A 27,944-nucleotide genomic window follows, 5' to 3' on the forward strand; every position below is an offset into this window, starting at 1 on the left:
GGGGGGGGGTGCAGAAGGGCCTGAGGCGGAAACATGAGCCGCTCTGGAGAGGGTAAATGTGGGCGGGGTCTGGAGAGCTGGCTTGACAGCGCAGCACAAAGACCGAGAGGCGAGCATCAGCGGGGTGATGGGGTGCACTGCGGTAAAACGCCATGCAAGCAAGGAGATGTGTCAGGTGCTTGCCCCTTTCACACAGAACACTTACATTGTTCGTATGAGCCTGCACACTGACAACTCGGTTGTTAACCTTCACACGGGTGGCGCTATTCCATTTCACACAGCCACTGTCGAGCCTGTGGCAAAATTCACAGCCGGTCGTGACTTTCCGTTGCTCCCTTTCACACGGCCAATGTTCAATCTCCGACAGTACGTCGAGAGCCGGTAAATTCAAGGGTCAACGCGCTCAGATTGGTACCAGTTCGAAAATGTTGGACCGAACCGAAGAGTGACCTACCTTTGGGGGTTTGAAGGGGTAGTCTGGCGTGAAGGCAATGTCCAGGAAGAAGACACCTCCCTCATAGACGGAGCCTGGCGGTCCCAAGATGGTGGACCTCCACTCGTAGATGTTGTCTCCTTTGGGGCCAGCGCTGCCACACGGAAACAAAAACACCTATTAGTATTATGCTAATTGGAATGCAAATGAATTGAAATTTGAGGGCCCTTTTCATTTCCCAGAGGTTAAATGTGTCCCAGTACTTTTGAATAAGACTGCTTTTGACTTTCTCAATGATGTCACAGCATCCGTGGGAATTGATGTACGTGTGAAAGTCTGACCCATCTCAGATCGAGCGCACACTCAAGATATTCCTCCACACCAAACTCATCCACGCAAGCCTTACAAAACTTGTGCGGTCTCAAAATAGTGACAAAATAATGTCAAACTCATCACTTCAACATAGTTCCATGGTACTACTTTTTCCTCTTTAGACGGGGTACTTCTGCCTTTTTGCGGCATGTGTATGAAACTGCGAATCTGCAGGCAATCCCTGGACGCCCACATCGTACACAGAGAACCCCCGCAACATTGTGGTTGATTATCGGCGCCCCCGCTAGATGGCAGCTTTTTCAAGCGATCATTTGTAATTGATTTGATCATTTATAGATTTGCGCACTTTCAGTGTAGTACCAGTTTAGGCCACAACATGCCGGGCAGCACTAAGCTCTATGGTCAGAAATGCAGTGTGCGTAAGTAACAGCAAGCAGAAGAGGAGGAGAAGGTCCCCAACTACTGTCCCGTATTTTCCACACTAAAAGGCGGACTGGATTATGAGGCGCACCTTCAATGAATGGCCTATTTTGTAATTTTTTTTATATATATTGGACGCACCGCATTATAAGACGCAATCTACAATACATCCATTAGATGGAGCTACGCTCAAGGAAATGCCAACAGAACACTACGCTACACTACACCCTGATTTATATAGCGACGATCAGATGTCAGTAAAACTTATTTAATAAAGCAGCGACACGGTTCACTTAACCAACAAGTTATAACATTGACTCGTTAACGTTGAACTCTCTTGCCGCTGCTCTATTTCCGTGTTCAACTGCGAAACCGATTGCCTTAAGTTTGAACTCTGCGTTGTAAGCGTGTCTCTAGCAAGGAGCCATTTTGGGGTTGACATATTACCGTAATGACCATACACAAGGCGCATCGGATTTTAAGGTGATTTTAAGAAAATGGAAGGCATTTAGGTGCGCCTTTTAGTGTGGAAAATACGGTCAGTAAGCTTAGGTGAGCATGAAGCTTTTGTTAAGATAAAATTATACGGTTTTGGCTGAACATTTTCGTGTTTAGTTCTCACTTCTATGCATGTCTGTCAATTGTAATGTCAACGTCACCTGGGCGTGACAAACAGTATGCGGAAAACTGTGGGAGACTCTATTGTCTTCTAAGCAAGGTTATAGGAAAGCCAGAGTGGCTCTTGAACGTGAGAGTGAGAATAGGAGCTAAGAACGCTTGGAAAAGTGTGTTTTGAATGTGCTTCAAACACATTCAGCGGTGAAACCCGAAAATGTATTTCCCAGTTTACGGTATATTGCAAATATTCCCTTTTTAGAACATATCCGTGTCGATTCATGGGGGCTTCACTTTCACGGGAAATGACTTTTTAGATCGAAAGCAGGTTCCATGTTGACCAGCTGTTGCCCGAATGCCGACAGTCACGTCTGTTGTAGTGAATACCATTTCCATATCGAGACGCCCCTCCTTGATTGCGCTCCCCCCACTGTTGTTTGTGACAAGACCCTGAACTGGATCGCTGCCAGCGAGACACCAGGACAATGTCCACATCACAAAGCCGGGGAACAATGAACAATCCCTGTGATTTCATGTAATTACCGGCGAGGGTGTTGGATGCCAAGCCTTCCCCTGCTGTTGCACAAATTGTGTGTGCGTATAAGTGTGTGTGAGCGTCCCACACTGGCTTTCCCTCCAGGCTGTGATATCGCCGCTTGTCTTATTTATTTGGACAAAAACCAACAGAGACTTCCTGAAAGCAGATCTCCCACAATAAGAGCATTCTCTACTAATATCAATCGCTCTCGTCCTCTTCCGGTGTCAAGGCGTAATCTACTTTGGCACCTCTCTTCAAGGAGGCACCCGCTGACTAAGCCTTACTTAATTAGCTCATTACGGGCCGCCTTATCTCCGGAGAGTCCGGGAGAAAACATCGGCCCGGCTTGGGATTCACCTTTGTCCCCCTCCCCCGTATACAAAGCAAATGTTGGGATTTTCCTTTTTCTCTACAGGGAGGAGATAGGACAAATAAGAGAAGAGGCAATCGCGTTACGGCGTCCGCCATCACGCTTGTGACCTTCTCAGGAAGATAAAAACAAAAGGGGTATTGTTTTTCTGCTGTTTTGCAAAACTACACAAGCATTTTGCACGGCACTTTGTGGAAGATCGATGCATGTGTGGAGTGCAAGGTCAGTGAATTTCTGAGACAGTGTTAGTTTTGTAGTTATGGCCCTCCTAATCGCACCGAGCAAGATAGACGGACAGACAAGTAGACACAGATGCTTAGGTGGGTAGACATCCACAGATTGATGGTGGATGAATGGACATGATGCTAGACGGTTGAATAGAGGAGCAGGTGCATAGGATAGGAATCGAAGTGTGTTCAGGCGAGTCTTAATTTCCCCTCTCACACAGGCTATGTATTCGGCTATGTTCACACTGCAGCTCAATTTTTTTTGGGGGCTCATATAAGACACATACCAGATTTTTTTCCCATGCAGTATGAACGGTACAATTCCAATTTGGGAGCATCGCTGATATTAAATGACTCGTTAAAAAAAAACAAAAAAAAAACTGAAAATAAATATTCAAAAATATTTCAATGAAGGTCAATATTGAAATCTTCGATTTGAGGTTCATGTTTTTATATCCACCTCACCTCACCAGTCATGACCGCAAGTCGCTGTAAACAGCTGGTTAGACAGGCGAAGGTGGGTGATAGGTGATGAATAGATGGATAGATGATGCAGACAGACTGCTAGGTGGAGAGATGGACATGTAGACTGAAGTTTGAATGACAGATAATAGGTATAGAATGCTTGGATGGACAGAAAGGCGGATAGAAAGACAGACAGGTGGCTGAAAGTAACGCACGAGCCACCGATTGACAGTAATCTAACATCATGATGATCAGGGTGACGATGATGAAGATGGCAAAAGCGCAAACATTTTCCCTCACAGCTCAAGTGTCGAGGCCACTTCGAATGAAGGCCAGACAGAGTGCATGTGTGGAAAGGAATGAGAGCGGGACTGCGTTTGCCATGAGTCGGTATTGATCTTCAAACTGAGCAAGATTATCTTTGGAAAGACACAGCTTGTGATTTGTCTCTTCGGTGCAGGTCTGGTTGCAGGCGTACCTAATGGAGTGTCCTGTGGGTGTAAATCTTTCCCAGGGTGCAGCTGGCGTCCTCCCTCCGCGGACGCCTGTGAGAAGCTTCTGAGCAAGCAGCTCTTGCATCTGCGCTGCTGCCGTCAGCCAAATGCCTTGATTCACTGACTATTTGGGTCATTTGTTTCAAGGGTCTGGGATGCATTAGCGGGCGGGATTCTCGCCGAGGTCCTGTCCGCCACCATTATGCTCAGGAGGGAAGGTGCTCTGACAGCCGGGGTCCGCCTCCTCCCACCTCGGACCACCAACTAAGCCAGGTTTTTTTGGGTGTTTTTTTTTTTTTTTTAATTTGCATTGATGTTTTGGTAATTAGAAACCCTCGAACAACCGTGACTCCAACACACTTTCTGCAGCAAAACCTGTAATATTTTTGAATTATTTTTATTTCAAGTGATTACCGTATTAATTAATCAGATTGAAATTGATTTTGCATTAGGAAACAAAATGCGCACGTCAGGTGCAGGTTTTATTGTCCTCCACTGGGAGTCGCCATTCTCATGTTCCGCACTACAACATTTCGGGATCGAGTGTGCGTGGCTTTCGACGGTCAGACCTTGTCTGGTGAGTGACATGGACGTCGGCGAAAAAACAGTAGAGTTGGCTGTTGTGCTCTCTTGGTAGCAGCTGGCCTATTACTGGCTAACCATGAGCCAGTCTGCATGTTGACCGTTGCGGCCGCAGCAGCTCTTGTAAGAAATGTGCTTATTGCAGTTATTTAGTCTTTCTTGTGCTGTCACTAGATGTGCCAAAAATAATTAATTAATCAATTAGTTAGCAAATGATTTGACTACTTCATTTAAAAAGTGAGTCATCGTTTAGAGCCATCGTTTCACTTGAAATTGTCCAGGCTTCAAACCTGCAATTTGAAACCCCAAATTTGAAGACCTGAGCCAGATTTGAAACCCAGAATTTTGCTTCAAACCCTAATTTGAAACCATATCGCTGTTGTAAAACCCATACCCAGGCTAGAATTGATCGTATAAAACCAAAGAGTGGATAAATAGGTAGTGTGTAAGAGAAACAAAAGTAGAAAGTAAAATGTTACTGTGCTATTGGCAGATAATTTTGCTTAAATTCAGCAATTCATTACTCGGTTAATTTTTTTGTGCACTTTTTGCAGCGCAGACAATAAAAGGTAGGAAGGGAAGATACAAATGAGGCACTGAGGATGCCATTAGAAAAATTACCGAAACACCAACTGCTTTAGATCAATTGCACAGATTTTTTTTTTTTTTTTTTTGTAGTCTGAACAAATCTGTTTTTTTACCCGTGTCACATCCTCCTGACTTTGGAGACGCACGTGTCACCAGAAAACGCAAAGCAAATGTTTAGAATCAAGCAGCCCGGAGCGTTTCCAGGAATTATCTAGAGAACCACATCAAACTAGAGCGACTGCAACATTGTTGTTGTTATGCGAACCTGCTTCTTTGTGTCGGGTCATGAGGGGTGTTCTCATGAAACACACTTTTCTGACACCGTGCGAGCGTGCGTGTGTGTGGTGAGAGAGTCACGATGTGCTGATGCATGCGCAGGGTAATGATAGACGCCGAGCATTATTCAGCTCTAGCCAGAGGCCGACGTTTGCGCTGTGTCAGATGGCGACCCAGATGCCGAGGAGGAGATAAAAAAATGCTTATTTCGCCGGAATCTTTGTTGTAGCTCGCTGAAAAAAAGGAGAACGAAGGAGGCACATAAATGCATCCCTGCTCTTCGAACGATAAAGGACTACAGTGGATGCATCAATAGAGATGAAAAATAAGAGCCGTGAATGTGAACAGCAGTGAGAATCGTCAGCCACATGACACATTACAAAAAAGCCAATCACTAGCTGAAAAATGCATCCAGACTAAAGGGTTGCAAGTTGGAAACAGAAACAGGAGAACTTTATGCATGCTTTTATCTCCAGTAGACTTCCTCAGAAGAGCATCAAACACCTGCAGCTCATTCACAATGCTGCAGCTCATGTTCTGACCGGAAGAAAAAGATCAGAACATATTATTCAAGTCCTTAAGACTTTCACACTGGCTCCCAATCAACTGTAGAATACATTTAAAAATTCTGCTACTGGCATCTAAATCACTGAATGTGTCAGGTATACAGAATACTTTCAAGAAATGGTCATGGAATATAAATCCTGTGGGGTTCAGAGTTCATCAGACTCCGGTCAATTTGTGGAGCCCAGAGTTCAAAGCAAACATGGTGAAGAAGCATTTATCTGTTATGCTACACACAAATGGAATAAGCTGCCAACAGAAGTCATCTGTCAGTGTAAATGTTTTTAAATCTAGGTTAAAAACAATTATTTTCCCTGTAACTATGATTAAGGTCTTTTAGACGTTCGTTGGGAAATTGTTGCGCTTATGTTCTTTTGGTAAGTTTAGTAAACCACTTATTTCTTGACTTTTTTTTTAAAGCGCTTACATTCTTCATTTTTTTTTTTAATGTCTTCAATTCTTTTGCTTTTTAATGTTGCCTTTATATGTTGTTTTGTAACTATGTGAAGCACATTGTGATACTATTTCTATGAAATAAAGTACCGTATTTTCACAATCATAAGACACACATGAAAGTCACATTTTCTCCAAAATGGACAGGGCGCCTAATCATGCGGGTCTGCACGGAGTTCCAAAATCTGTGAATGCTGTTGTGTGACTTCGATGAGCGGTGTGCTTGACAAACTCGAAGAAAGACAGACGTAACCGAGGACAGCATGTGGACGTTCAAGTGGGAAGGGTGGGCGTGAAAGAGCACACTAACGGCACGCCCCCAATAAGTGCCGATACGTACATTGTGCAAAACAACATCCAGAGAGTGGCACCTACAAAGACACCATTTTAACAACAAAACGGCACCCTAAAAAAAAACAAAAAAAAAAAAACAACAACGACAAATAGCGTCATTGGCGTCACCTCTGCCCTATGTAGCCGCATCCTAATTGGCGGCGGGGCTCTTCACGGTTAGCGCTGAAAGACGATTGCTTCATTAAAGCTCTTCTCATATTAGCGTCAAAGCTGGGAATGGAGATGTGAAGCGAGTGGCGGCGCCATTATGAGACGGCGCGCCCACAGCGGGGGGAAACGAGCCGGAAGAGTAAATAATGCAGATAATGGCTTTATTTGTGTGCGGCTGTCCTCAAAAGCTCTGTGTGAACACATTCACATTCAAATATTGCTGCTCCGACAAAGGGAGGCTTTACTTTACTGAAAAGTAAATGATTTTACAACACTGAATATTTGTTGTTCCAACCGGGATCACACGTGATATCCTTCAGCAAATTGGCACGTGACTAAATTTGCTTGAAATGCATAAAAATGGGCTGTTATTTGTTCGACTCCTGCTACATTAGGCATGACAAAGTAGATTAAAAGGGAAATTGACACGAAGTCATGTGGGGGTAAGAGTCAAGGTTACTTTGGTAAAGCCAATCTAAACTACCGGGATTGCAGCCCTAATTGGACGACTACCACATGCAGGATTTACAAAGCACAAATAAAAGGCAAAGTTCTTCGATGTAACAAATAGGTGGTGTGGCAATTTTGGTGAACGTGAACCCCCGTTTACCGTTGCCAAAGCGCCCGTGATATGAGAAAATTTGCAGTCAAGTTGCAGCAGTAATTCTCAACTTGTGGATCGCGGTTACAGTACATTTTTGGATGCTCAACCAAATCCTATTATTTCGTCTCATAAAAGTCTGCTAGCTTAATGCTAACTGGACAAAACAATCTAACATCCTCACATGCTAAAAGCAGTGCAGCTAAGAGAAAGGTTACCGACTGAAGACAAAAAATACAATTTAAAATGTGATTACAATTGAGGTTAAACGTAATTTAAATGAACCTGAATTCGTTATCTTTCTTCGTTGCTGCTAGCCATCAAGATCCTGTTGACGAACTAGCGACCAACACTGGCAAAGGCGTGATAGCTTCATTTTTCTTGGCTCCATGACACAATGTCAGGGTAAATATGCTTTGAAAATCTCTATTTGTACCCTGGAGACCAACAGAATATGATACTAACTTGACCTGCATGGTGATGATGATAGCGTGAATGGTCTCATTGCGGCCCTCACGGTGTTAGATGTGAACGCAGATTAGCTGGCCTCACCAGTTTATCTTTTGACATTTGCGTCGAGGAAATGAGCGGCCGCTCGCCATTAAACCAGCAAATGCGACGGATGCAATGCATCCTGGGAACGAAAAGGTCACTCCATATATATGGAAATTATCACCGCTGCCCGCTTGGCTACTTCTCGGGAACTTTGCCGCAAAAAACATCTGATTGGCAAAAATGAAAAAAAAAAAAAGTTTCCTCCGGCTGAGTTTTTAATGCCGTCCTATTTCAATGAGCCGCCTTGGAAGGGGGGCAAGGTCGGAGCGAGATGGCGGTTACGACGGCAAGCTGCGACCGACGCTACATTTTACAAGAGAATGTTGTGAGTGTTGATAACACTTTTAGTGCCACCGCTCACTTTTCATGACAGGCTATATCACAGACATTTTTTTCAAGGACAGGTTATATATTGCATATGGATATACTTTGGCATTACAGGAAGATAGGAAGAAATACAATTACCAACAGGATGCGAGCATTTGCGAGTATCGTAAAAACAACAAACACTAAAGACTGTAATTTGACCCAACAGTTTAGCTCCCATTCAGTGTCAGTGTCATTTTTTTGCAGTCGTCATAGCAACTAATATGTCAATAATATTGCACAGCCCTAAGCGAACATCTATCTTAAGCAAAAACTATGCAGAGCTTGAAATACTTTGTTTTAAATTTAGAGTGTCAAACAAAAATGATGGTCAACGCTGGAATTACACCCAAAAATAAACAGGAGACAGTTACAAACTGTACAAAAATAAATAAATAGAAAAGAAAATCCATGAAATAGTGGATCACAAACCTGAAACTGAGTTAATTATCAAATTATTCAACATAAATGTATTCAGATTTTTCTAATATGACCTTTAACTGAATTCCGCATGAAGCATAAAGTAGTGTTTGTGGTGATGGCAATAATTCAGCTCTGCAGCTGGCTCATTTGTTACGCGTGGAAATGACATGACATCATCTTTAGTAGATCTCTCTATGAAATGAGATCGAGGAGCGTGGCCTCATATCCCCCCAAAAAATTCTACTTCCTCTCGTCTCGCTCATCTCATTCTGAAACAAGCCACAACATGCAGGACCATATTGACTTCAAGTAAAACACTCACACAGACAGTGCTTCCTTTTGGTGTGTGTCACTCACATCATAGATACTTTCTGTTCATAACAGAAGTGACATTTGTTTTTGGAATGTGAGCAAGGACATAAAAAAGATGGTATTTTCCCTAAAATACAAATTGAGCATCACAGCGCATTTATTAATGAGCAGTAATATTAGTTGTTTTTTTGCAAAAAGATATCCATCCATCCATTTACAGATCCGCTTATCCTCACAAGGGTCGCGGGGGGTGCTGGGGCCTATCCCAGCAGTCTTCGGACAGTATGCGGGGGACACCCTGAACCGGTTGCCAGCCAATCGCAGGGCACACAGAGACGAACAACCATCCGCGCTCACACTCACATCTAGGGACAATTTAGAGTGTTCAATTAGCCTGCCATGCATGTTTTTGGAATGTCGGAGGAAACCAGAGTACCCGGAGAAAACCCACGCAGGCCCAGGGAGAACATGTAAACACCACACAGGGAGGCCGGCGCTGGAATCGAACCCGGTACCTCTGCTCTGTGAGGTCGACGCGCTAACCACTCGTCCACCGGGCCGCCTTTTGCAAAAGATAAATAAAACAAATTATACATAATAAATTCAGTCAACCAATTATTTAATGAGATGAATTCATGTCAAGTATCTTTTGTAGGTATCTTGGCAGCATTTTGACCGGCAGTTTAAATCCAGACACTGAAGCCGCATTTTCTTTTATTTTAACCCTTTCAGGGACAGTGGTTACCACAGTGGACATCTTATCGTGTTATCAGGTTACAGGGTGCACAAAAGGGTTAATCAATGAGTTTAATGAAGTCACTGTCTTCTTCTCGCACGATAGATTTAATAATGAAAGGAAATAACACCTGTTTTATCCGGACGAGTTTTGGGGGATCATAATAAGTCAGAATTTTATTTGCAGACTTGATGTTAATGACGTTTCACACAGATACAGAAGGAAAAAAAAAGTCTGAAGAGCAATCCCAATGTGTCTTTATCCGGCAATTTACTCGCCCATTGTGCGCGCGAGACTTCAGACAAAAGAGCGACGGCCGATCAGGGCAACCGGTCACCTGGTGTAAGTTATCGTGTTTATTCACCTGACAGAAAATGACTCTTGTCAACGACCTCGCCTGCTACTACAGTGAGGTGTGTGCAGCGTGTGTAATGGCACAATGTCCACAGTGCTCCCGTGTTTCACGCTCCGAGCGAGGCCATCCGTCTATTACGGCCTGGGACAAATGTTTACCGCTAAAGTACCTCCACAACGAGAATGCTGAGGATTCAATGACACACATGAATCAGGCACGAGTGGCGCAGTGGAAAACATTAGGGATAAATTAAACTCTGGCTGGTGTCGGGGGTGTGGGGGGGGTTGGGGGGGGTGGTGTGTGTGTGTCAAACAGTGCCCTCCTTCCAACGCGAGCTAATGTTTTCTTTTCCACACAAAGAAAAAATGATTTTCCTGGATTCATGTCAAAAATGATGAACTGGACAAGTTAGAGACACACGGTCCCTCTGTGTGAGACTTTAAAAAAAAAAAAAAAAAAAATCCATGTTGACCATATGTTCAGCTCTGTTTTAAGCCAGAAATTTTTTCACCCTTTATTTGGATCCACGACACTGACAAGGCATGAGAGGTATAACATGTTCCCGCCGATACTCTGCCTAGTAACAGATCCCTTACGCCTGCGTTAAGGCATGTTTACATAATAACAGTTTTGTCAAATAGGCACTTTTTATATCCCTCAGGCCTGGTTCTATTTCATTTCCATGACAGTTTGTTCTTGGTCATTTTTGGCGATTGGCCAGTATTTTTCAATGTTTTTTTCTTGTTTTTGCTCCTTTACAGCATCAATTTGACTTACATCTGTTCTTGTCATTAAAACATCCACTCACTTGTATTTTTTCACCATCTTTTTCCCTTTCAATCCACAAATGATAAAACAATCTGGAAAAAAAAAAAGAAATTTGGCTTTATTGTCAGTACAGTGAGCCCCATCATATTTGTCGTTCATGTTTGCAAATGTGTCTTTTTGCGGATCGGTTTCGAAACATATTCTCTGTTTCTGGTTCAAAAACTCACATCTTCCAACTTTTCTGCTCGGGTACGAGAAGAGAAGAATGCTGAAGTGATATTGGGGGATTCATTTTTTTGACTAAATTATATGTTCGGTCTTTTAACATCTTTAGGCAATTGCAAACCTTCTCAGGTAAGGCTTCAATTATTCACAATTTATTTTTCTGTTCCCGGCAGTGCTGAGTCCCGACCACCTTTTTCTTATACTGTATTGCCAATAGTACAGTAATTTTCCAGGCAGCAAAAAGACCTTACACCTGTTCTATCCCTAGTTTCTATGCCTTTATGTCAGTGACGTTCAATTTAAGCCATGCAATGAGTCAGTGTTGCTCGCGCCATGTTTCTAAGCGGTGTATATCTTTTAAAAACTGCTTATCATGCCAACCAAAGCGTTTTATCAGTTAATATCTGAGTTACCACAAAAAAACAAAAACCAAAAACGTTTTCTTTACCTTTTGGTCAGAAACTGGTGTTTTTGGTGAAGCCAACTCATGTTCTACTGCTGATTCCTAAAGAACACAACGGCTGGCAGTGAATGCGTTAATGTCGTCAGCGCCCCTTTGCGGGTCTTGCGATGAAATGCAGACTGCTTCTATTCAGTAAGTACGAAGGACTTTTGTGTGAAAAGAAGCTTTTGACTCTGCTTATTTTGCACAATTCAGCTACAAAGCCCGTCCCAACCCCTTCGGGTTCACCTTGATGGAAGCACTTCGGATTTTCAGGCATGCTTCTTTGAAGGCTCTCATTGTGCAGTCAAAGGGTAAAAGCACTAAAAAGGTCAATGTCACGTGGGGGAGTCACACAGACTGAAGGGTGGATATGATTCATCAATATTCATAAGGACGTGAGGGCGACGGCAGAACGCCAATCGATCACCCGAGGTCAAACACAAAACAGTGTTCGCTTGATTTTTTTTTCCACGTCCTTCAGCCAACAATCACTGTAGTTGAGCCGCACGGGTTGTCAAACACCACTGAATATCCAGGAGCTTTTCCTGAAACTCACACCCCCTTCCTCCCTGTCATGAATATTGATAACGCCGCCTGCTGCGCTTAATGGCGCCGCCGCTGAAGAGCAACGCTGGCTGTGTCACTCACAAGGTTCCCCCCTCGGACCAACATGGAGGTGGCGTAAGCTAAGAAATGATGAGTTAGAGCAGGCCCGGCCGGGCATTTTGCGGTCCGCTGGTCGGCTCTTACTGGCCTGTGAAAAAGTTGCTTGGAATTAAGAAAATAAAAGCTACCGTATTTTCCGCACTAAAAGGCGCACTGGATTATGAGGCACACCTTCACTGAATGGCCTATTTCTTAATTTTTTTCATATATTGGACGCACTGGATTATAAGACGCAATCTACAATGCATCCACTAGATGGCGCCATGCTCCTTCCGTTCGACTCGAGAGGCGTTCATGACCGCCTCCGAAAAACGTAAATTAACGATTACTTCAATGAAACTACGAAAATTGAAAATAATGCATTAAAACAGAAAATCAAGCGAGGAAATCAGAAAATAAATTCTATAGCCAACCGACAGAATTTATTTTAGGTTTATTTATTCTCTCTTACTGATGATCATCTATGATGTGTTTCACATCTCCACCTCCACCTCCAACATTCAACCTGACTTTGATGCCATTGTTGAAGCTCAACTGTGGCTAGATTTATCTCACTGAACAAGACAAAAAAAAAAAAAAAATCAAAATAAAACACTGAAACATGGTTACGATTTTTTGTTTTCTGCATCGTTTGGGAATTGGGACAAAAATGTGAGTTGTGTTCCATTATAACTGGCAGATAAACACATTGTGGTATCTTCATGTGCAGTGAAACACAGAAAGCACTGAAAAAGAGTTACAGATGTTGCACAGTTACCATTGGTTTGCATTATTTCACTGAAACAACCTCACTCTCTCATTATCGAACAATAACACATACTCTTACCAGCTTCTGTAAACAATGTCATTTACTTATTTCAATGTGGAAATAAAATCTATAACCCGAGTAGATTTCAAACTTTTGGCCTGGCGCCCCACAATATTTTCAGCTTCTCATTTGGCCCCTGGGGAAAATAATTGCCCACCCCTGAGTTAGAGGATGGGATGAGCGCAAAAAAAACAAACCAGAAAAAAAAACGTCTTGCTTGGAGATGATAAAAGACAGAAAGTGGAGACATGAGTGACACAGTGAGTATCTTTCTCCAACATGTTAAGCAACCGCTGAGACAACATAATTCACCCTCACATCTGCTGAATTTTACAAACACATTCAAGCTTTTTTGTGGCCAAAAAGACATCTTGAATTATTGAGAATTCCTGAAAAACTTTCAACTCCTTTGTCTGCTCCTGTCACCGGCTTACAACACTCTGTGGCGCGTCAACATGTCCAACAACAAGGCAAAGCGGTCTTTTATACATCTGCTTGGGTCAGAGAGAATGAAAAGACGGTTGCAAATGAGAACAGCGGGTAGCCTTGGGTCACTTGCTCCCGGCAAGTACGATCTTTTCTCGTCTTAAAACATTCATAGCAACGGGACCAGCGGCGAGGAATGAGGGCAGCAGAGTGAAGTGAAGCTCCATCTTCGCTGTGAAAATGTTATGTTCAATAACAAGCAGTCACCAACTGTGTGATAACAACAACTTTATTCATATCACAACACCAACCGACCAACATCCCGACCCCGTGTGTCACTTTCTGACACCGCGTCGTAACACTTGGCGCAATACGGCAACACATGGCCAGCATACAGAGCCCATAGGGTTCATTGATATTATACATTTGATGCCCTGAATAAAAGAGTTCCTCGCTGTTTCAATCTCAAAATACCCCAACAACGAAAGAATTACTGTTATACTTCTCATCCCCTATTTCTTGTCTGCCCAAAATCAGGGGGTGCAAGTGAGCAACCATGAACCACACCTCAGATACTGCTCGGCCAATGATGAGTACGGCTTTCGTTAGCATGATGACCTGGGCGCAGGTAGGGCACTTATGACGAGGCAAGCGACTTCTACTTATGGAAGCAATGTGGCTGGGAAGCCGATCAGAATAAAGCCAATAGAACCGCTTTCGTTTGTGGAGGCAAGATTTCACACGCTTGCGAAATGGTGTGCAGATTAGTCTACGTGGTGCATGCAGAGAATATATCTCCAAAAACAAGTCATCCCTCCTCAACTTCATCAAACAATCAAGTTTGCGCCATGAATTAAAAGTTAATAATAGCTTACAGAATTCTGTAAACCTCAGTGGAGTCGACTGCGGCTACCGTGACTATGACAACCAGGGTATCGTGACTCAGTCGGCTGCTTTTACTCAAAATCACGAGTCCTGAGAAAGTGAGATGAGAAGAGCATTTTCACTTACGAACGACGTTGCCTCCAAGCTGCGCATGAGAGCAATTGCGCACTTCATTCACCCTCTCGGCGCACACAGTGATAGCTGGTGCGCCCCACGCACACGCGACATTTCGACACTCGTTCCTTCATTTCCACCCCACTTTAATCTACAAACAGGACACAAGACTATTCCCACTTCCATTACAGTTTCAGGAGTGCAACAGAGAGTGTGCATTCTGTTGTTCTGCGATAGTTGGATACATACATTGAAACACATTCACTCACACTCACCACAGACAAGAGGCTGCAGGCGACGCGCGGATTGCTCCATTCAGGAATTCCAAACATGGAAATAGTTTACAAGCCCCTTGAAAGAGGGTTTTTCGTGCGTTTCAAAGGTCAGGTGATTAAGAATTTTTGTATTTTATTCAATGACATGGTTTCCATTATTTATGAAGGGACAATATGTGAGCATCGTTATACACACTGGCTTAATGAATTACGCTTAAAATAACCTGTGTCACAAACTTGGGCCAATTTTATTCATTTCATAAATCTCCATTCGATGATATGTTCTATTTTGATATTTGATTTTTTTCCCATGTCATCCTACATACTACAACAGAATTCACTGGAGATCTGCTTACCTTTTGGTTTTGACATGATAGTGTTTCACAGGGTAGCCTGGCTGTGGCTGTGTTCTGAACGGCTTACAAACACACTTTTAGAAATAGGCTGGTAAGAATTACAGTGATAGCTGGTGCGCCCCACGCACACGCGACATTTCGACACTCGTTCCTTCATTTCCACCCCACTTTAATCTACAAACAGGACACAAGACTATTCCCACTTCCATTACAGTTTCAGGAGTGCAACAGAGAGTGTGCATTCTGTTGTTCTGCGATAGTTGGATACATACATTGAAACACATTCACTCACACTCACCACAGACAAGAGGCTGCAGGCGACGCGCGGATTGCTCCATTCAGGAATTCCAAACATGGAAATAGTTTACAAGCCCCTTGAAAGAGGGTTTTTCGTGCGTTTCAAAGGTCAGGTGATTAAGAATTTTTGTATTTTATTCAATGACATGGTTTCCATTATTTATGAAGGGACAATATGTGAGCATCGTTATACACACTGGCTTAATGAATTACGCTTAAAATAACCTGTGTCACAAACTTGGGCCAATTTTATTCATTTCATAAATCTCCATTCGATGATATGTTCTATTTTGATATTTGATTTTTTTCCCATGTCATCCTACATACTACAACAGAATTCACTGGAGATCTGCTTACCTTTTGGTTTTGACATGATAGTGTTTCACAGGGTAGCCTGGCTGTGGCTGTGTTCTGAACGGCTTACAAACACACTTTTAGAAATAGGCTGGTAAGAATTACTTGATCACACGTGATGGGAGGGCAGGCATTTTTAGAATGATATTTACAAGTCAGTTTTGCATAATATCTTCTCTTGAAAGTGTGTTCTAAGAAAAATCAAAACTTTTTTTTGGGGGGGAGGCGCTATCATCAATTATTCAGCAACTCACTTTTTTTGACCAACCGCCATATTTCCCACTTCCTCTGGGGCATAAACACCTCTCAGCGATGTTTCAAGGATTCTTTTTTCCCCCCCACAGAAGGTTTTTTTTGGGTGCCAATTGAAAAAAGCTCATTCAAAACACTGACAGACACTAATATCACTGTGTGAAGAGAATGAAATGCCTCATCTAACGCTTCCCCCACCGTCTCTGTGGAGGGAGACGGCGCAGGGCTCCGGCTGTGTCTTTGATGTGATGAACGGGGAAAACTAACGACTTTAAATCCGACACGTCTTCTGATAAACGCAGCAGGAGACGAAAGAGGAGGGGGACGTGACAAGTGAGGAGATAACAAATGAGGAGACAGGACAACAGATGTGGGAGATAACTGAAATACACCTGAGTGGAATCTAAAATAGAGAGCAGCGGCTTTTCTGTATTCAACTGCATGTCAAACTGCAAAAAAGGAAAGAAGTAACGGTGGAGTGAAATTCTCTAGCAAGGCCAAAACGTCTGTCAGACAACATGCTGTCACACTCCGGTCCTATAGGTGGCGGTAATCCACACAAGTCCCTCTGGCGTTTACATTTTTCTATGGCAAAAGCTGGCGCACAGGCACTCGGCAACAAGCGGGTTAGCTCACAGTTAGTCAGTTACCGGCCAGCTACTAACCAGACCTCACAACAGCCAACTCGATTTTACTCGCTGACGTCGACGTCAATCAACAAGCCAGGCCTCGCCTTTTAAAACCATACAAAATGAAAGTTACAGCTAATACAATGTAGAATGTGATGATGGTGCTTGTGAGTGGACAAATATCTCACCTCAAATGCACATTTTTTTTTTTGTTTGTTTAATAAAGCAAAATAAATTTCCATCCATTTGGGATAACGGACAGAATTATCGATTTTTGAACTATTTGATAGATGGATCCAGAGATGGAAGCAACAGAAGCTTTCTGATCGTAATTGTTAATTTAGTCGTGGCAAATTCAAACCTTTGCTGGGTTTTTGTGTTAATCGCAAAAACATTTAATGTCTGTGAAAGTCGACTTGTAAATTGGCTGGATTCTGAGTTAAAATTGGAGTTCAATCAAAGCCGTAATCGCCCCTATGTGGAAAAAAAAAAAATCCTGTTTTTGAACAAAGATATGGAAATTAAAGTCGGTTGAAAATTGTTTGCAATTTGAGGTAGTGTGAGACCTAGAAGAGAAGCGGGTCGACCCCTGTGAGTGAGGGAATGCCAAACATAAGTGTGAAGTTTAACACCCGGCAGTTAATTCATTTCTCCCTCCGTGTTGCCGACAGCATTTGTTGCTGTTCGGCGCACCAGACGCCCGTGTCATCTAATTATCTGTCTCCGTCTGGCAAATTTTGCAGGATTTCTGTGTGAAATAGCCTCCAGTTTCATTCAGCAATTAACTAAAAATAATATCAAAAACAGATCGGAGCATACAAGCCCAATAATAAACATTAATAAGCACTCTGTTGCAGCATCAATCAAAAGCGAGCACTGTCTCCAGGGGGCAGACGCGGAGATGGATTGACTCATATATTCATCAGAGCCGGATTAGTGGGATACGAGTTGGGTTATTACTAAACTATTGCGTTTTGACGCCTACTACAGTTGAATTGGATCCTGCGGCTCTGACGCAATGACGTCCGTTGCGTTGCTGTCGCCTTATATGAGGATGTCGCTTGATCTGTTTCACTCGAATCACACGATGACTCCTTCCACTCGAAGAATGAAACCCCATGTCGAATGAGACGCATAATACAAGAGGCGACAACGCGGCCCACTGAATGGCAGCTCCTCTTTGTCGACGGGGACGTTTAATTAACCCTAAAACGACAGTGACACATGTGCAGGTGGCATCTCTAGCACAAATGTAGCTTCATTTGCATCGGTAGGTGTGAGAACGGAGAATAATGACCAAATCAAATCCTCCCAGGTTTCTTCCTGTCGCTGTTTAAGGACATCAGCTTTAATAATAGGGGTGTTCACACGGCAACTTTTACTCCGGTGCTGCCCCCGTAGAGCGTTCACATGTACAAAGTTATATCAGTGTAGCCCCTGAAAACAGCTTAAACCGGAGCAAATTTAACCCTGCTCAGGAGATGGTTTAAAATTTTACTCCAGAGTAAATGCTAGTTTGCGGGGCAGCACCGATATAAAACGGGACGTGTGAACGCTTACAGGGGTAGACTCGCTACATGCGAGAAGAGTTGATTACATACGGGTATTGCATAACTTGCATCCTGGGTATTTTGCACTTCTTTCCTTTCTCTCTCTCATCCTTTTACGGTGTCTGATAGACCACAGTGTTGATTTGTCTGGAAAAGTATAAACCATGGTTTTTCGATATGTCATAAACAAGGCGGGGAAAAGGAAGCACACTTTGCGCATATTTCCATATTATCGTATTGCACGGCCGCAGAAACTGCCATGTGAACGCAAGTGGGGCTGCACCGTGGTTAACACGCTTCTCTTTAGTAAGCAGCTTTATACGTGTGAACGCTCCACAAAATTTACACCGGTGTAAGATATATCGCAGCAAAATACATCGGTGCAGCACCGATGCAAATGTGTGCCGTACCGATGCAAATGTGTGCTGTGTGAACACCCCTCATGACAATCAACTTGAGTAAAGCCTCGCCATACGCTGAGAAAACAGACCTGCTGCAAATGCAGAAACCTGCGAGTAATTGATGCACTGTCATTCCTAAAATGTTTACAACTGCCTATATGACTTGTTTAAGCCATTTAACGGAAACTATAACCGCAGACTCATCTTATAACATCACCCTTCAAAATGAATGGCTTACAGATGATTTGATTTAGAGCACCGGGCGTGCACGAGAACATTCACATGTGGTGAGGACTCCTTAATTTTCTCGAACGACCCAAGCTCAACGTAGCTCCTCCCCAACAGACATCTTCGACCAGTCAAGATGCATTGCTTCAGCAATTTTTCCTTCAAACCGATTTGTACTTTCCAGTAGCCAAGGCATTGGCGCCATTTTGTGGCTTTGTAGGGCATTTTAAAAAGAGCACAAAAAAAACATCAAATAGGCACAAGGTGACACGTTCCAAACCCACCCGATTTTCTGACCACATAAAAAAAAAAGAGCATTTCTTTTCGTTACCTTCTGCCAAACTTAAAAACGCATTTAATCTTATCCAAACCCGGGCTAGACCACGAACAGCAAAAATCTGTCAATAGGTGATGCTCCCTTAGAAATGCTATGGGAAACAAAAAGGACAAAAGCAAATAAGTGGGGGGCCGTCTTAAAAAACACAAAACAGCGAGAATAAGCGGGGATTTACGCGAATAAGTAGGGATTGGTTCAATAATATATATGTCTGTCTACTGTTCTGTAAAAACCCATAAAAAAAAAAAATGCAAAAAACTTTGCAGGGGTCGCTAAAGATCAATCACAACACTACATGGGTCTTCCTAAACACATTTTCTTTTATGGCTCTTAACTTCTATTAGGGTCATGACTTTTTTTAACAATAGGAAAATATGAATTTCAGCGTGACAACAGTGGAGACCCACTGAATGAGCGCATCCACTTCATTAAATAGCGACATATCTGCACAACAAGGCAAGGTGAAACTCTCCGCAGATTAAACTGAAGACAGTGTGGTAACGAGGTGGCAGGCACGGCGGCAGTGGAGATGACATAAATCAAGTGGCCCCTCCCCAGCCCATACCCTCCCACCATTCCACCCACCAGGCCGGTGCTGCGTTTGTGGAACGCACCCAAGTGGATGTCTTTAGCGCCGCTCTCCTTCCTGCCTCCTGAAGAAGGCCAACAGCCTGTGACTCCATTTGTCGCAGCCGCTCAAATGAATAACCTTTCAAGCGAGCTCGGTCCGGGGGAAAAAAAAAGCGGGAAGTGAACAGCATACTAAACGAGCGTCTGAGAAAATGTCGCTCCTCTCCATCACCACTGTTGTCGTCATATATATTACCGCAAAAGTAATTATTACATGACACCCCCCCCCCGCCACCCCACCCCCACACACGTAAAGGGATTATCTTGAGGAAGCTTAATTGTTTCCCGAGCAACTACCCCGCCCCCCCTTCCCAAGACTGCAAAATCTCCTCTGGCGATTATTTTACTTTCAAATGACTTCCTCAAACCAAATCCTTCATGTGAGCCAACCTAGTTTTATTTTCAAAAAAAAAGAGGAAAAAGGGGGTGGGGGGGTCTAAAATAGAGTAGAGTCCATCATCGAATAATTGAACGTAAACACCGAAGCATATCGTGTTCAATTAACCCAATGTATGTTGAAAGTCAGAGTCAAATGCTGAGTCTTTGAAAAGTGAATGTGTGTGTTTTGGTACACATCACGTCAATGATTGTGTCTTTGATAAGTCGTAATATTTTGCACTTTTTTTAGACATTCATTTTGTATAGAGCGTTGTTTCTTTGAAGAAGCTGCAGTGAAACAATTTCTGGTTTCCCGGCAAGAAGAAGGCCGTCAGTGGCACCACGCGAACAAAGCCAGAGGACATCACCATTCTCTCCAACCCAAAACACACCCAACGGACTCTCCTTATTGTTTGCAAATCAATCAAGGAACCTGGTGTACATTTTTTTTGGATATATCAAAGAGTAATTCATCACTGCCAACATGCCCAGTTTCAATGCACTGATGAAATCTATAGCCATGATTTGTTAAAAAGCAATTTGACACTGTAAATAAGGCAGGCAATGGCCCGACGACCGTTATCGGGCACCCCAGGTGAAAAGTCAGAAAGCATCAATACATTCGCTTAAAACAACAATAAAGTCTCCTTAAATTGTGATATGGTGTCTTTGATGCAACTGGCAAATGACTCAGAATATATCAAAGACAATGAAGACCTAACGGACATTTATGGTAAGCACTTAAGACTAATTGTCTTTGTACGCATCGCCGTGTCTTTGATTAATCTCATTAACCGCCGTCTTTGTGTTTCCCGCCATAGACGAGACAGTAAACGGTCAGACGACTACAAACTGGCGCCTGAGGACCGAAGCAAAAAAAAAAAAAAAAAAAAAAACCACCACCACCATCATCTTGTCAAACTAAACCAACAAAGGCGGCATCAATGATGGCGTCACGGAAGCTGATAAACAGCTCCGTCCTTCGCGGCATCCCCGAGGGGGATGACGGATGCGCCGCATGTGGCGCGCCGGCAACATCTCTCGCCCTTAAAAGGTCCGAGAAAGAGTAAACATCAAACAATAAGCATTGACTGCACCGAAGAGAGGAGGTGGGGGTTCGTGGGGGGTATACAAGAATGGAAACGGCTTTTAAAAGGTGACACCGCAGCTCTTTTTTCTACGCTCTCACTGCAGCCATAACTGTGAAAAAGGCGCGCGCGCACACACACACACACACACACATACACACACACACACACAGACACACACACAACCATCAGCATTGTACATCAGCAAAGCAATCATCAGGGAGCAGATAAGAGCAGCTCACCTGCAGTTTGGAGGAGGGTCTAATGTAATTTCAGCCAGCTCCTTCTGAATCCTGGGAAGAAAAACAAAAGAGTCATTTTGGTGTTAGTTTTAGTGGCTTTCCATCAGGTATGCACTTAACACTGTGAATAGAGTTGTCAGAAAAGCTAAACAGATACATGTGCTGTGTTTGAGGTGATTGTTTTGTTGACAACAACTCCAAAGTGAATACACTCGTAGAGGGCTGGATCGACAGATACTTTACTCATCAGGTGAGGTAAAATCCATTCGAATGTCTTTTGCAACAATCGCTGTTGTTTTTGTGACAGGGAAAATTGCGATTTCAAACTTTCCGTGAAGGCAATGCGTGGATGGGTGTCTAGATAGATCTTAAAGACATTTGGAAAACAGCTCAGTGGTCTTGTGAGGGCAAAACTGTGATTTAGGACTGTTTGTGAAAACAAACACCGAACTGGATGGATGGGATTTCAGGACGTTTTCGAACAATTTCCTTTTAAGTGACTGAGATGTAAAATGTACCTGAAGGCAACATTGGCTTGAATAGGTGGGTGGATGGATGCATGATGGATAACATTTAGGCAAGGAAAGGCAAGTACTGTATACACTTGCACAGCACCATTCACATATAAGGCAAAGCCACAGTGCTTTACACAGAAATAATGAAAACATGCAAAGAACAGATGAAAATCAAGAAATCAATAAAATCAAGAAAAAAATGAAGAAAATCGGGGTAAAAAGATCAAACAAAACAGTGAAATGACAAAACAACACAGCTTAAGAAATTTCAAATCACCACATAAAAGCAAGCATTTGAAAACAAAGCTCACATTCAAAGCGCCCAGTTTTACCATGTGCAAGTCATTCCTTTTATCCAAGTTAAAAGTCCTCTTTGGTTTTATTATTGTTTGTACCAACAGCTGTTCACTTCTTATTACACCAGGAACGTCAAATACTGAAAACGAAACCGCATGAATGGACTACCTTGTCAAATATTGCATCACGATGCAATTTTATTGTCATGATCAAACCTCAAATCCAAATCATGTCCATCTGCTGACGTGTAGTTTCAAAACAGATGTCGGATCAACTGGCGAGCCAGTCCTCGTCACATCATCTTCACCGAGGACACTTTCATGTGTGCCAAAAACCGCGCGCGATGACGCCGATGTGATAAGAACATCATTCGGAAAGAAAGCAACACACAGTTAGTCGCTCGATATCAACTGAATTGCAGCCTAACGTCTCTGCGTCGAAGGCCACTCGAAGCTTTCAAGCCCGGTGGACCTACTTTTGGCTTTCAAGTCTGGTGAATAGAAAGAATTTTGCCCAATTCCGCCATTGTGGTTGTCTTGAAAGAGAAGCGCGGGAGAATTGCATTCTCTCATGTCCGTTATATTGCGGATCATCCTCGGCACCGCTGCTGCATCGTGGAAAATTAAAAGCAAGAGGAAGATCCACTAAGCTGCAGTAATAGTCATTTGTCCCACAGAAGAATAGAGAATATTTGCCTGTCAGTACTGGATGTTGCGTTTGTATTTCTTGTCTGTGTGTTCAAGTGGCTGGAGTTTATATTACAAATCTTAGATTTTAGTCCATCAATAGCATTTCTGGACTGGTGCAAATCCATGAGGAACTGACCCTCAAAAGACAAAGAGATGCCATAAGCCAACAGCAAAGCACTATATGAAGATCCTCAACTTATTTCAACATAGCACGAAGATGCCACGTGATGGAATGAAAGCAACACTTTTAGATTTGACAAGGCTTCGCATTGAGCACAAAATGCGACGGTATGTTTTTTGTTTGTTTTTGCAAATAAAGCACAAAAAAAAAAACCTGATTATATGAGTCAGTGAAAAGCGAATTGTGTGCAACGACGGTATGTTTTTTGTTTGTTTTTCCAAATAACAAAGCACAAAAAAAAAAACTGATTATATGAGTCAGTGAAAAGCGAATTGTGTGCATGTGGGGAACACTGTACATGTTAGCATTGATTTAGCACAGTGATTGACAACAAGTGTGCTGTGGCACATTACTGTATCTGACAGATCATCAGATGTGCCGCAGGAAAGAAGCTAATTTCACTTAAGTGGTCCAAAAATCTATTATTTACTACAATTTATATTTATATACTTGATCATCCATCTATGCCAGTGATGTTTGATGACAGGCTTCTGCTGCTCTTTATGTCATTAGATGGCGGAATGTACAGTAATTAACCTGTGTGTCATCTTTTGTTGATATTCTTGTTCAGCCGTGTGCCTTGAGTTTTCCGATGTCGAATATGCCTTGGCACAATCAAAATTGGAAAACACCGAGTAATCAGACTTTCATTAGACAAAATGCTATGTTTTGGTTGAACATTTTGGTGTTTACATCGACAATATTTGATTCTCCTGTGTTTCATGCGTCAATTTTTGTGAGCACTTCACTTCAGAGTGACCAAAACAATTTGAAGCAAGCACGCTTGGGATCTTATTTCAAGACGTGTGTGAGCAAGTCCTTAAAGTGGTGCTACAAGATAGTCTCACACTTCTTGACAGCCAGAGAATGACAACAAATGCGAAAGAATACTTTAAAAATGGTGTTTTAACAAGTTTGTTTAATGAAGCGCCATTCATGGGTACGTGCGTGTGTTATTTCCATTCAAAAGAAGGTTTATAGTGCCGCTGAAAAGCAGGCATGCTTGAAATGACAATGCCTTTGGGACTACAGTGGTTTTTACACAGCTTCACACCCTTAGGGCACCATTTTAGCAAACAACCCAGTGTACTCCCCACACAAGAGGAGGACGGGGGGTAGGAAGAGGTGCTGGGAGGGAAGGAGGGGGGGGGTCTTACCTCTTGGCACTCGTCGACAGTTTAGCAGCGGTTTTACTCGAGATCTTTGTCTCCTTCTTTTTGGGCTGCGCTTGCTCGCGCTCCTGCTCGGTCGGTACAGACGACTCACGCTGCTCGATGTCCGAGCTGCCACCGCTGGTGCTGGGGCTGTCGTCCGGTCTCTGCACTTCACTGGACATTGTGGGGCCCTGAATGAGGAGGAGAAAGACAAACAACACAAAAACATCAAGTCGTGTGACTCTTGTCACGCCAGGGTACCGTCACAACATCATTAAATGTCAGTTCGGGTTTATGTTGAAAATGGTTGCGTGTGCACTAACAATCAGTCTATAGCAGTCTTTACCCGACTTTTTAAGACCTGCACCCCCTTCAATACCAAGACAGAGTTGCTGCACCCTATGTCAACCCAACAATGCCTGTTTTAGCATCTTAATCCAAACCATAGTTGTTTTGAGGACGGTTTTCCACCTTTACATGTGTTTTTACGTGAGTGTTTTAGTACACCCTAATCTAGAGGTAGGGAACTCCGGTGTTCTCAAGAGCCATATCCTGCCTGTTTGAGATCTCTCTCTACTTCAACACACCTGATTCAAACGATCAGCTCATCAGCAAGCTCTGTCCAAGTCTGAAACGATCATGATGAATTGAATTAGGTATGTTGGAGTAGGGAGAGATCTAAAAAAGGCAGGATATATCTCTCGAGGAACCGGAGTCCACTACCCCTGCGGCCTAATCCTTTGAGACCTTTATTTAATTTCCAGTCTTTGAAACGTACACACATATAGAGTTGTTGCACTCTAAATCCTCAAATATGCAACGTTGTTATAACAGGTTATACAATAACATAGGAATTAATTAGGAGGTGAGGGTAATTGAATGGAAATTATTTAAGCATAAATAGATACTTTGTCATCTACTTGCCCACATGTGAAGGCACTGCAGTACCTTAACTGCTCCATTTTTTTTTCTCCATTTCACTAGAGCGGCGGCATATCTGAAGTTTGCTTGAACCTCAAAATATGACTTGGAACGCAAAGAAAAAATACATGATCAAAAATAAAGAAATAAAATAAATCGACCAAGCTACAGGTGGTACCGCAAAATATTTGTAAATTGGGGCACTCCTAAATCAAAGTAGCCTAACACTACTTGCATGAAATCCAGTTGTTTTTGTTATAATTATGCTTAAAAAAATCACTTGTACCATCTATATTCAAGCGAAAACCTTCCAGTACTTGCAAGACAAGGATTACTTTGTCTCAAGTGGTAGTCATGAGTGAGCGAAATAAGATCACATGCGGGGTTCCACAAGAATCCATTCCTGGACCATTACTGTTTAATATCTACATGCTTCCCCTTGCTCAGATTATGGAGCACCACAACGTCTTTTGTCATACTTATGCGGATGACACGCAATTTTACATTTCAGTGTCATCATATGACTACAGTCCTTTGTTTACATTTACTAAGTGTATTCACCAAATCTATTAGTGGATGGTCCAGAATTTTCTCCGGCTCAATCCAGATGAGACAGAAGTGGCCCCAAATATGAAAGATCCAAGCTCAGCACTCACCTTGAAACCAGAAATCTTGGTGTAATTATTGATTCTGACCTGCATTTTCACAACCACTTTACCATCTATTACTAATCTGCCTATAACCACCTGAAAAACATAGCTCAAATTAAGGGTGTTCTGTCTTGACTCAGACCTGAATTCTAACAACCAGTGAAAAACATAGCTCAATTTAAAGCCTTTCTGTCTCAACAAGACACATAGAATCCTTGTTCATGCTTTGATTTTCATTCCACTAGATGACTCCAAGTGTCTTTACGTGTCTTAAAAAAAATAATCATCAATCAAGCAGCTGCAGGTGGTCCAAAAACGCTTCCCCCACAGTTCTTACAAACACCAATAAACTGGACCACATCACACCTGTCTGTAAATCACTACAGTGGCTTCCCTTGAGGCAAAGAATATATTTTAAAATCTTGCTGTTGGTCTATAAATCTCTAAATGGTTTTGAACCTAAATTCACGCAAAATGCATTAGTATCCTATGAAGCATCCAGACCCATCAGGTTGTCTGGAACTCTATTGTGTGTTCCCAGAACCAGAAGCAAAGAACGTGAAGAAGTATTTCGTTATTATGGTCTTCACCTGTGAAACAAACTCCCTGAATACCCCAGGTCTGCTCAAATGGTCAGTTCATTTATATCTGGGCTGAAAACATTTTTTATCGCGGCATTCTCATGTATTTATCCTTTAATTCTTTTATTTTAATCACCACTTGCATGGTAACTCTTAATTTATCTTGACTGATGCTTCATTTAAATCACCTTAATGTAATGGTCTTGTTCATGAAGTGTGCTATACAAAGCACGTCCTTACCTGTAATTTCGAAAATTCCTCATTTACCTGTATTCCCACGCATTTCCGTTAATTTGCATGAAAAGTTTGCAACTTTGAAAATCTCCATTATTTTGCAACCCTAGTAAAGTGATGGCTTTGGGAACAACTCTTGTCATAGATCTATTTCTTTATTTCTATCGATGTAATGTTGTGTTGTTAGCTTTGGACAGCTGGAAGATGTAAGCTAAAAGGTAACTCAACAAAGCATTCGTGACACATTAGCCAACCACCGCGATGGCGTCATTAACGCCAATCGCAGCCCCATAGCGGGCGACAAAAACATGGCTTCAACGCGGACGTGTGTCGTGTGAATTACAAAAAGAATGTGAAAACACAGGCGTATTTGTATATTTATGGTATATTCAAATGAGTCTAAGTGTTTGGATGGCGAAGTGGAGAGACAACAAGCTCGCCTTTTCCGGCGGAGGGGGCGTTTCATAGCAGTGGTAGATGTCGGCACTCTAATGGAACGAAAGCCGCACCGATGCACGTCGGGGGGGTTACGATGCCAAGAAAACAAGCACCGCGGTCGGTCAAGGTTCTCGACAGTCCCCTACCCCGCTCACAAGCGTCGGAGCCACCGTATTGTGGGGGCAACAACACACAATGGGGGTCGAGCGGGGGCTGGAAACCGAGCCGTCCCTAAGGACGCTCGAGGCCGGCTGAGGCGACCGTCCGTCGAGCGTCCACATTGTGACCCTGACTCTTCCGCACAAAGGGAGGCTCGTCCCCCGCACATCCACCTCCACCTCCTCCCCTCTCTCCTCTTCCCCGGTGGTAATTGAAGAAGAAGAAAAAAGCACTTTCCACGGGACATTCGCTTCGACTTTACAGTGTTTACCTGATGGCGCTCGGCCGTCAACGCTGCGATTCGGCGTGATTTTTAATCCCCCTAAAAAAAATCGAAGAGACGGGGATCCTCAAGAACACGGCCGCCTTTTCACTCGCTCCCGGACGTCCTTTTGCTCTTTAAACTCACGTGGTGGAGGCAGCGAGAAACAAGCAGCAAGCAACCAGCACTGAAACAAGAACAAGACGAAGAAGAAGCGAGGAGAGGAGGTAAGCCTCTGGACCGGACCGCCCCCGATTGCGCGCTCCCGACAAGATAGAGTGCACGCGGGACCGCGCACC

The 27,944-nt window shown here is 43.1% G+C and overlaps 1 protein-coding gene across 1 annotated transcript in view; it reads right to left on the reverse strand.

The window, feature by feature from the left end:
• LOC109521072 (ubiquitin-conjugating enzyme E2 E2) overlaps positions 1-27,901 on the reverse strand; it is a 32,804-nt gene extending 4,903 nt beyond the window's left edge. The window contains exons 1-4 of the mRNA XM_019878704.1: positions 27,655-27,901; positions 24,404-24,591; positions 21,565-21,615; positions 455-587 (exon numbers count right to left, since the gene is read on the reverse strand). Of these exons, the coding sequence (XP_019734263.1) occupies positions 455-587; positions 21,565-21,615; positions 24,404-24,582 (363 nt within the window). The 5' untranslated portion in view covers positions 24,583-24,591; positions 27,655-27,901. The remainder of the gene's footprint in view (positions 1-454; positions 588-21,564; positions 21,616-24,403; positions 24,592-27,654) is intronic.
• Positions 27,902-27,944: the final 43 nt, after the last annotated feature.

Source organism: Hippocampus comes, unplaced genomic scaffold (genome assembly GCF_001891065.2).
Source record: "Hippocampus comes isolate QL1 unplaced genomic scaffold, H_comes_QL1_v1.1 scaffold315, whole genome shotgun sequence".
NCBI classification, from domain to species: domain Eukaryota; kingdom Metazoa; phylum Chordata; class Actinopteri; order Syngnathiformes; family Syngnathidae; genus Hippocampus; species Hippocampus comes.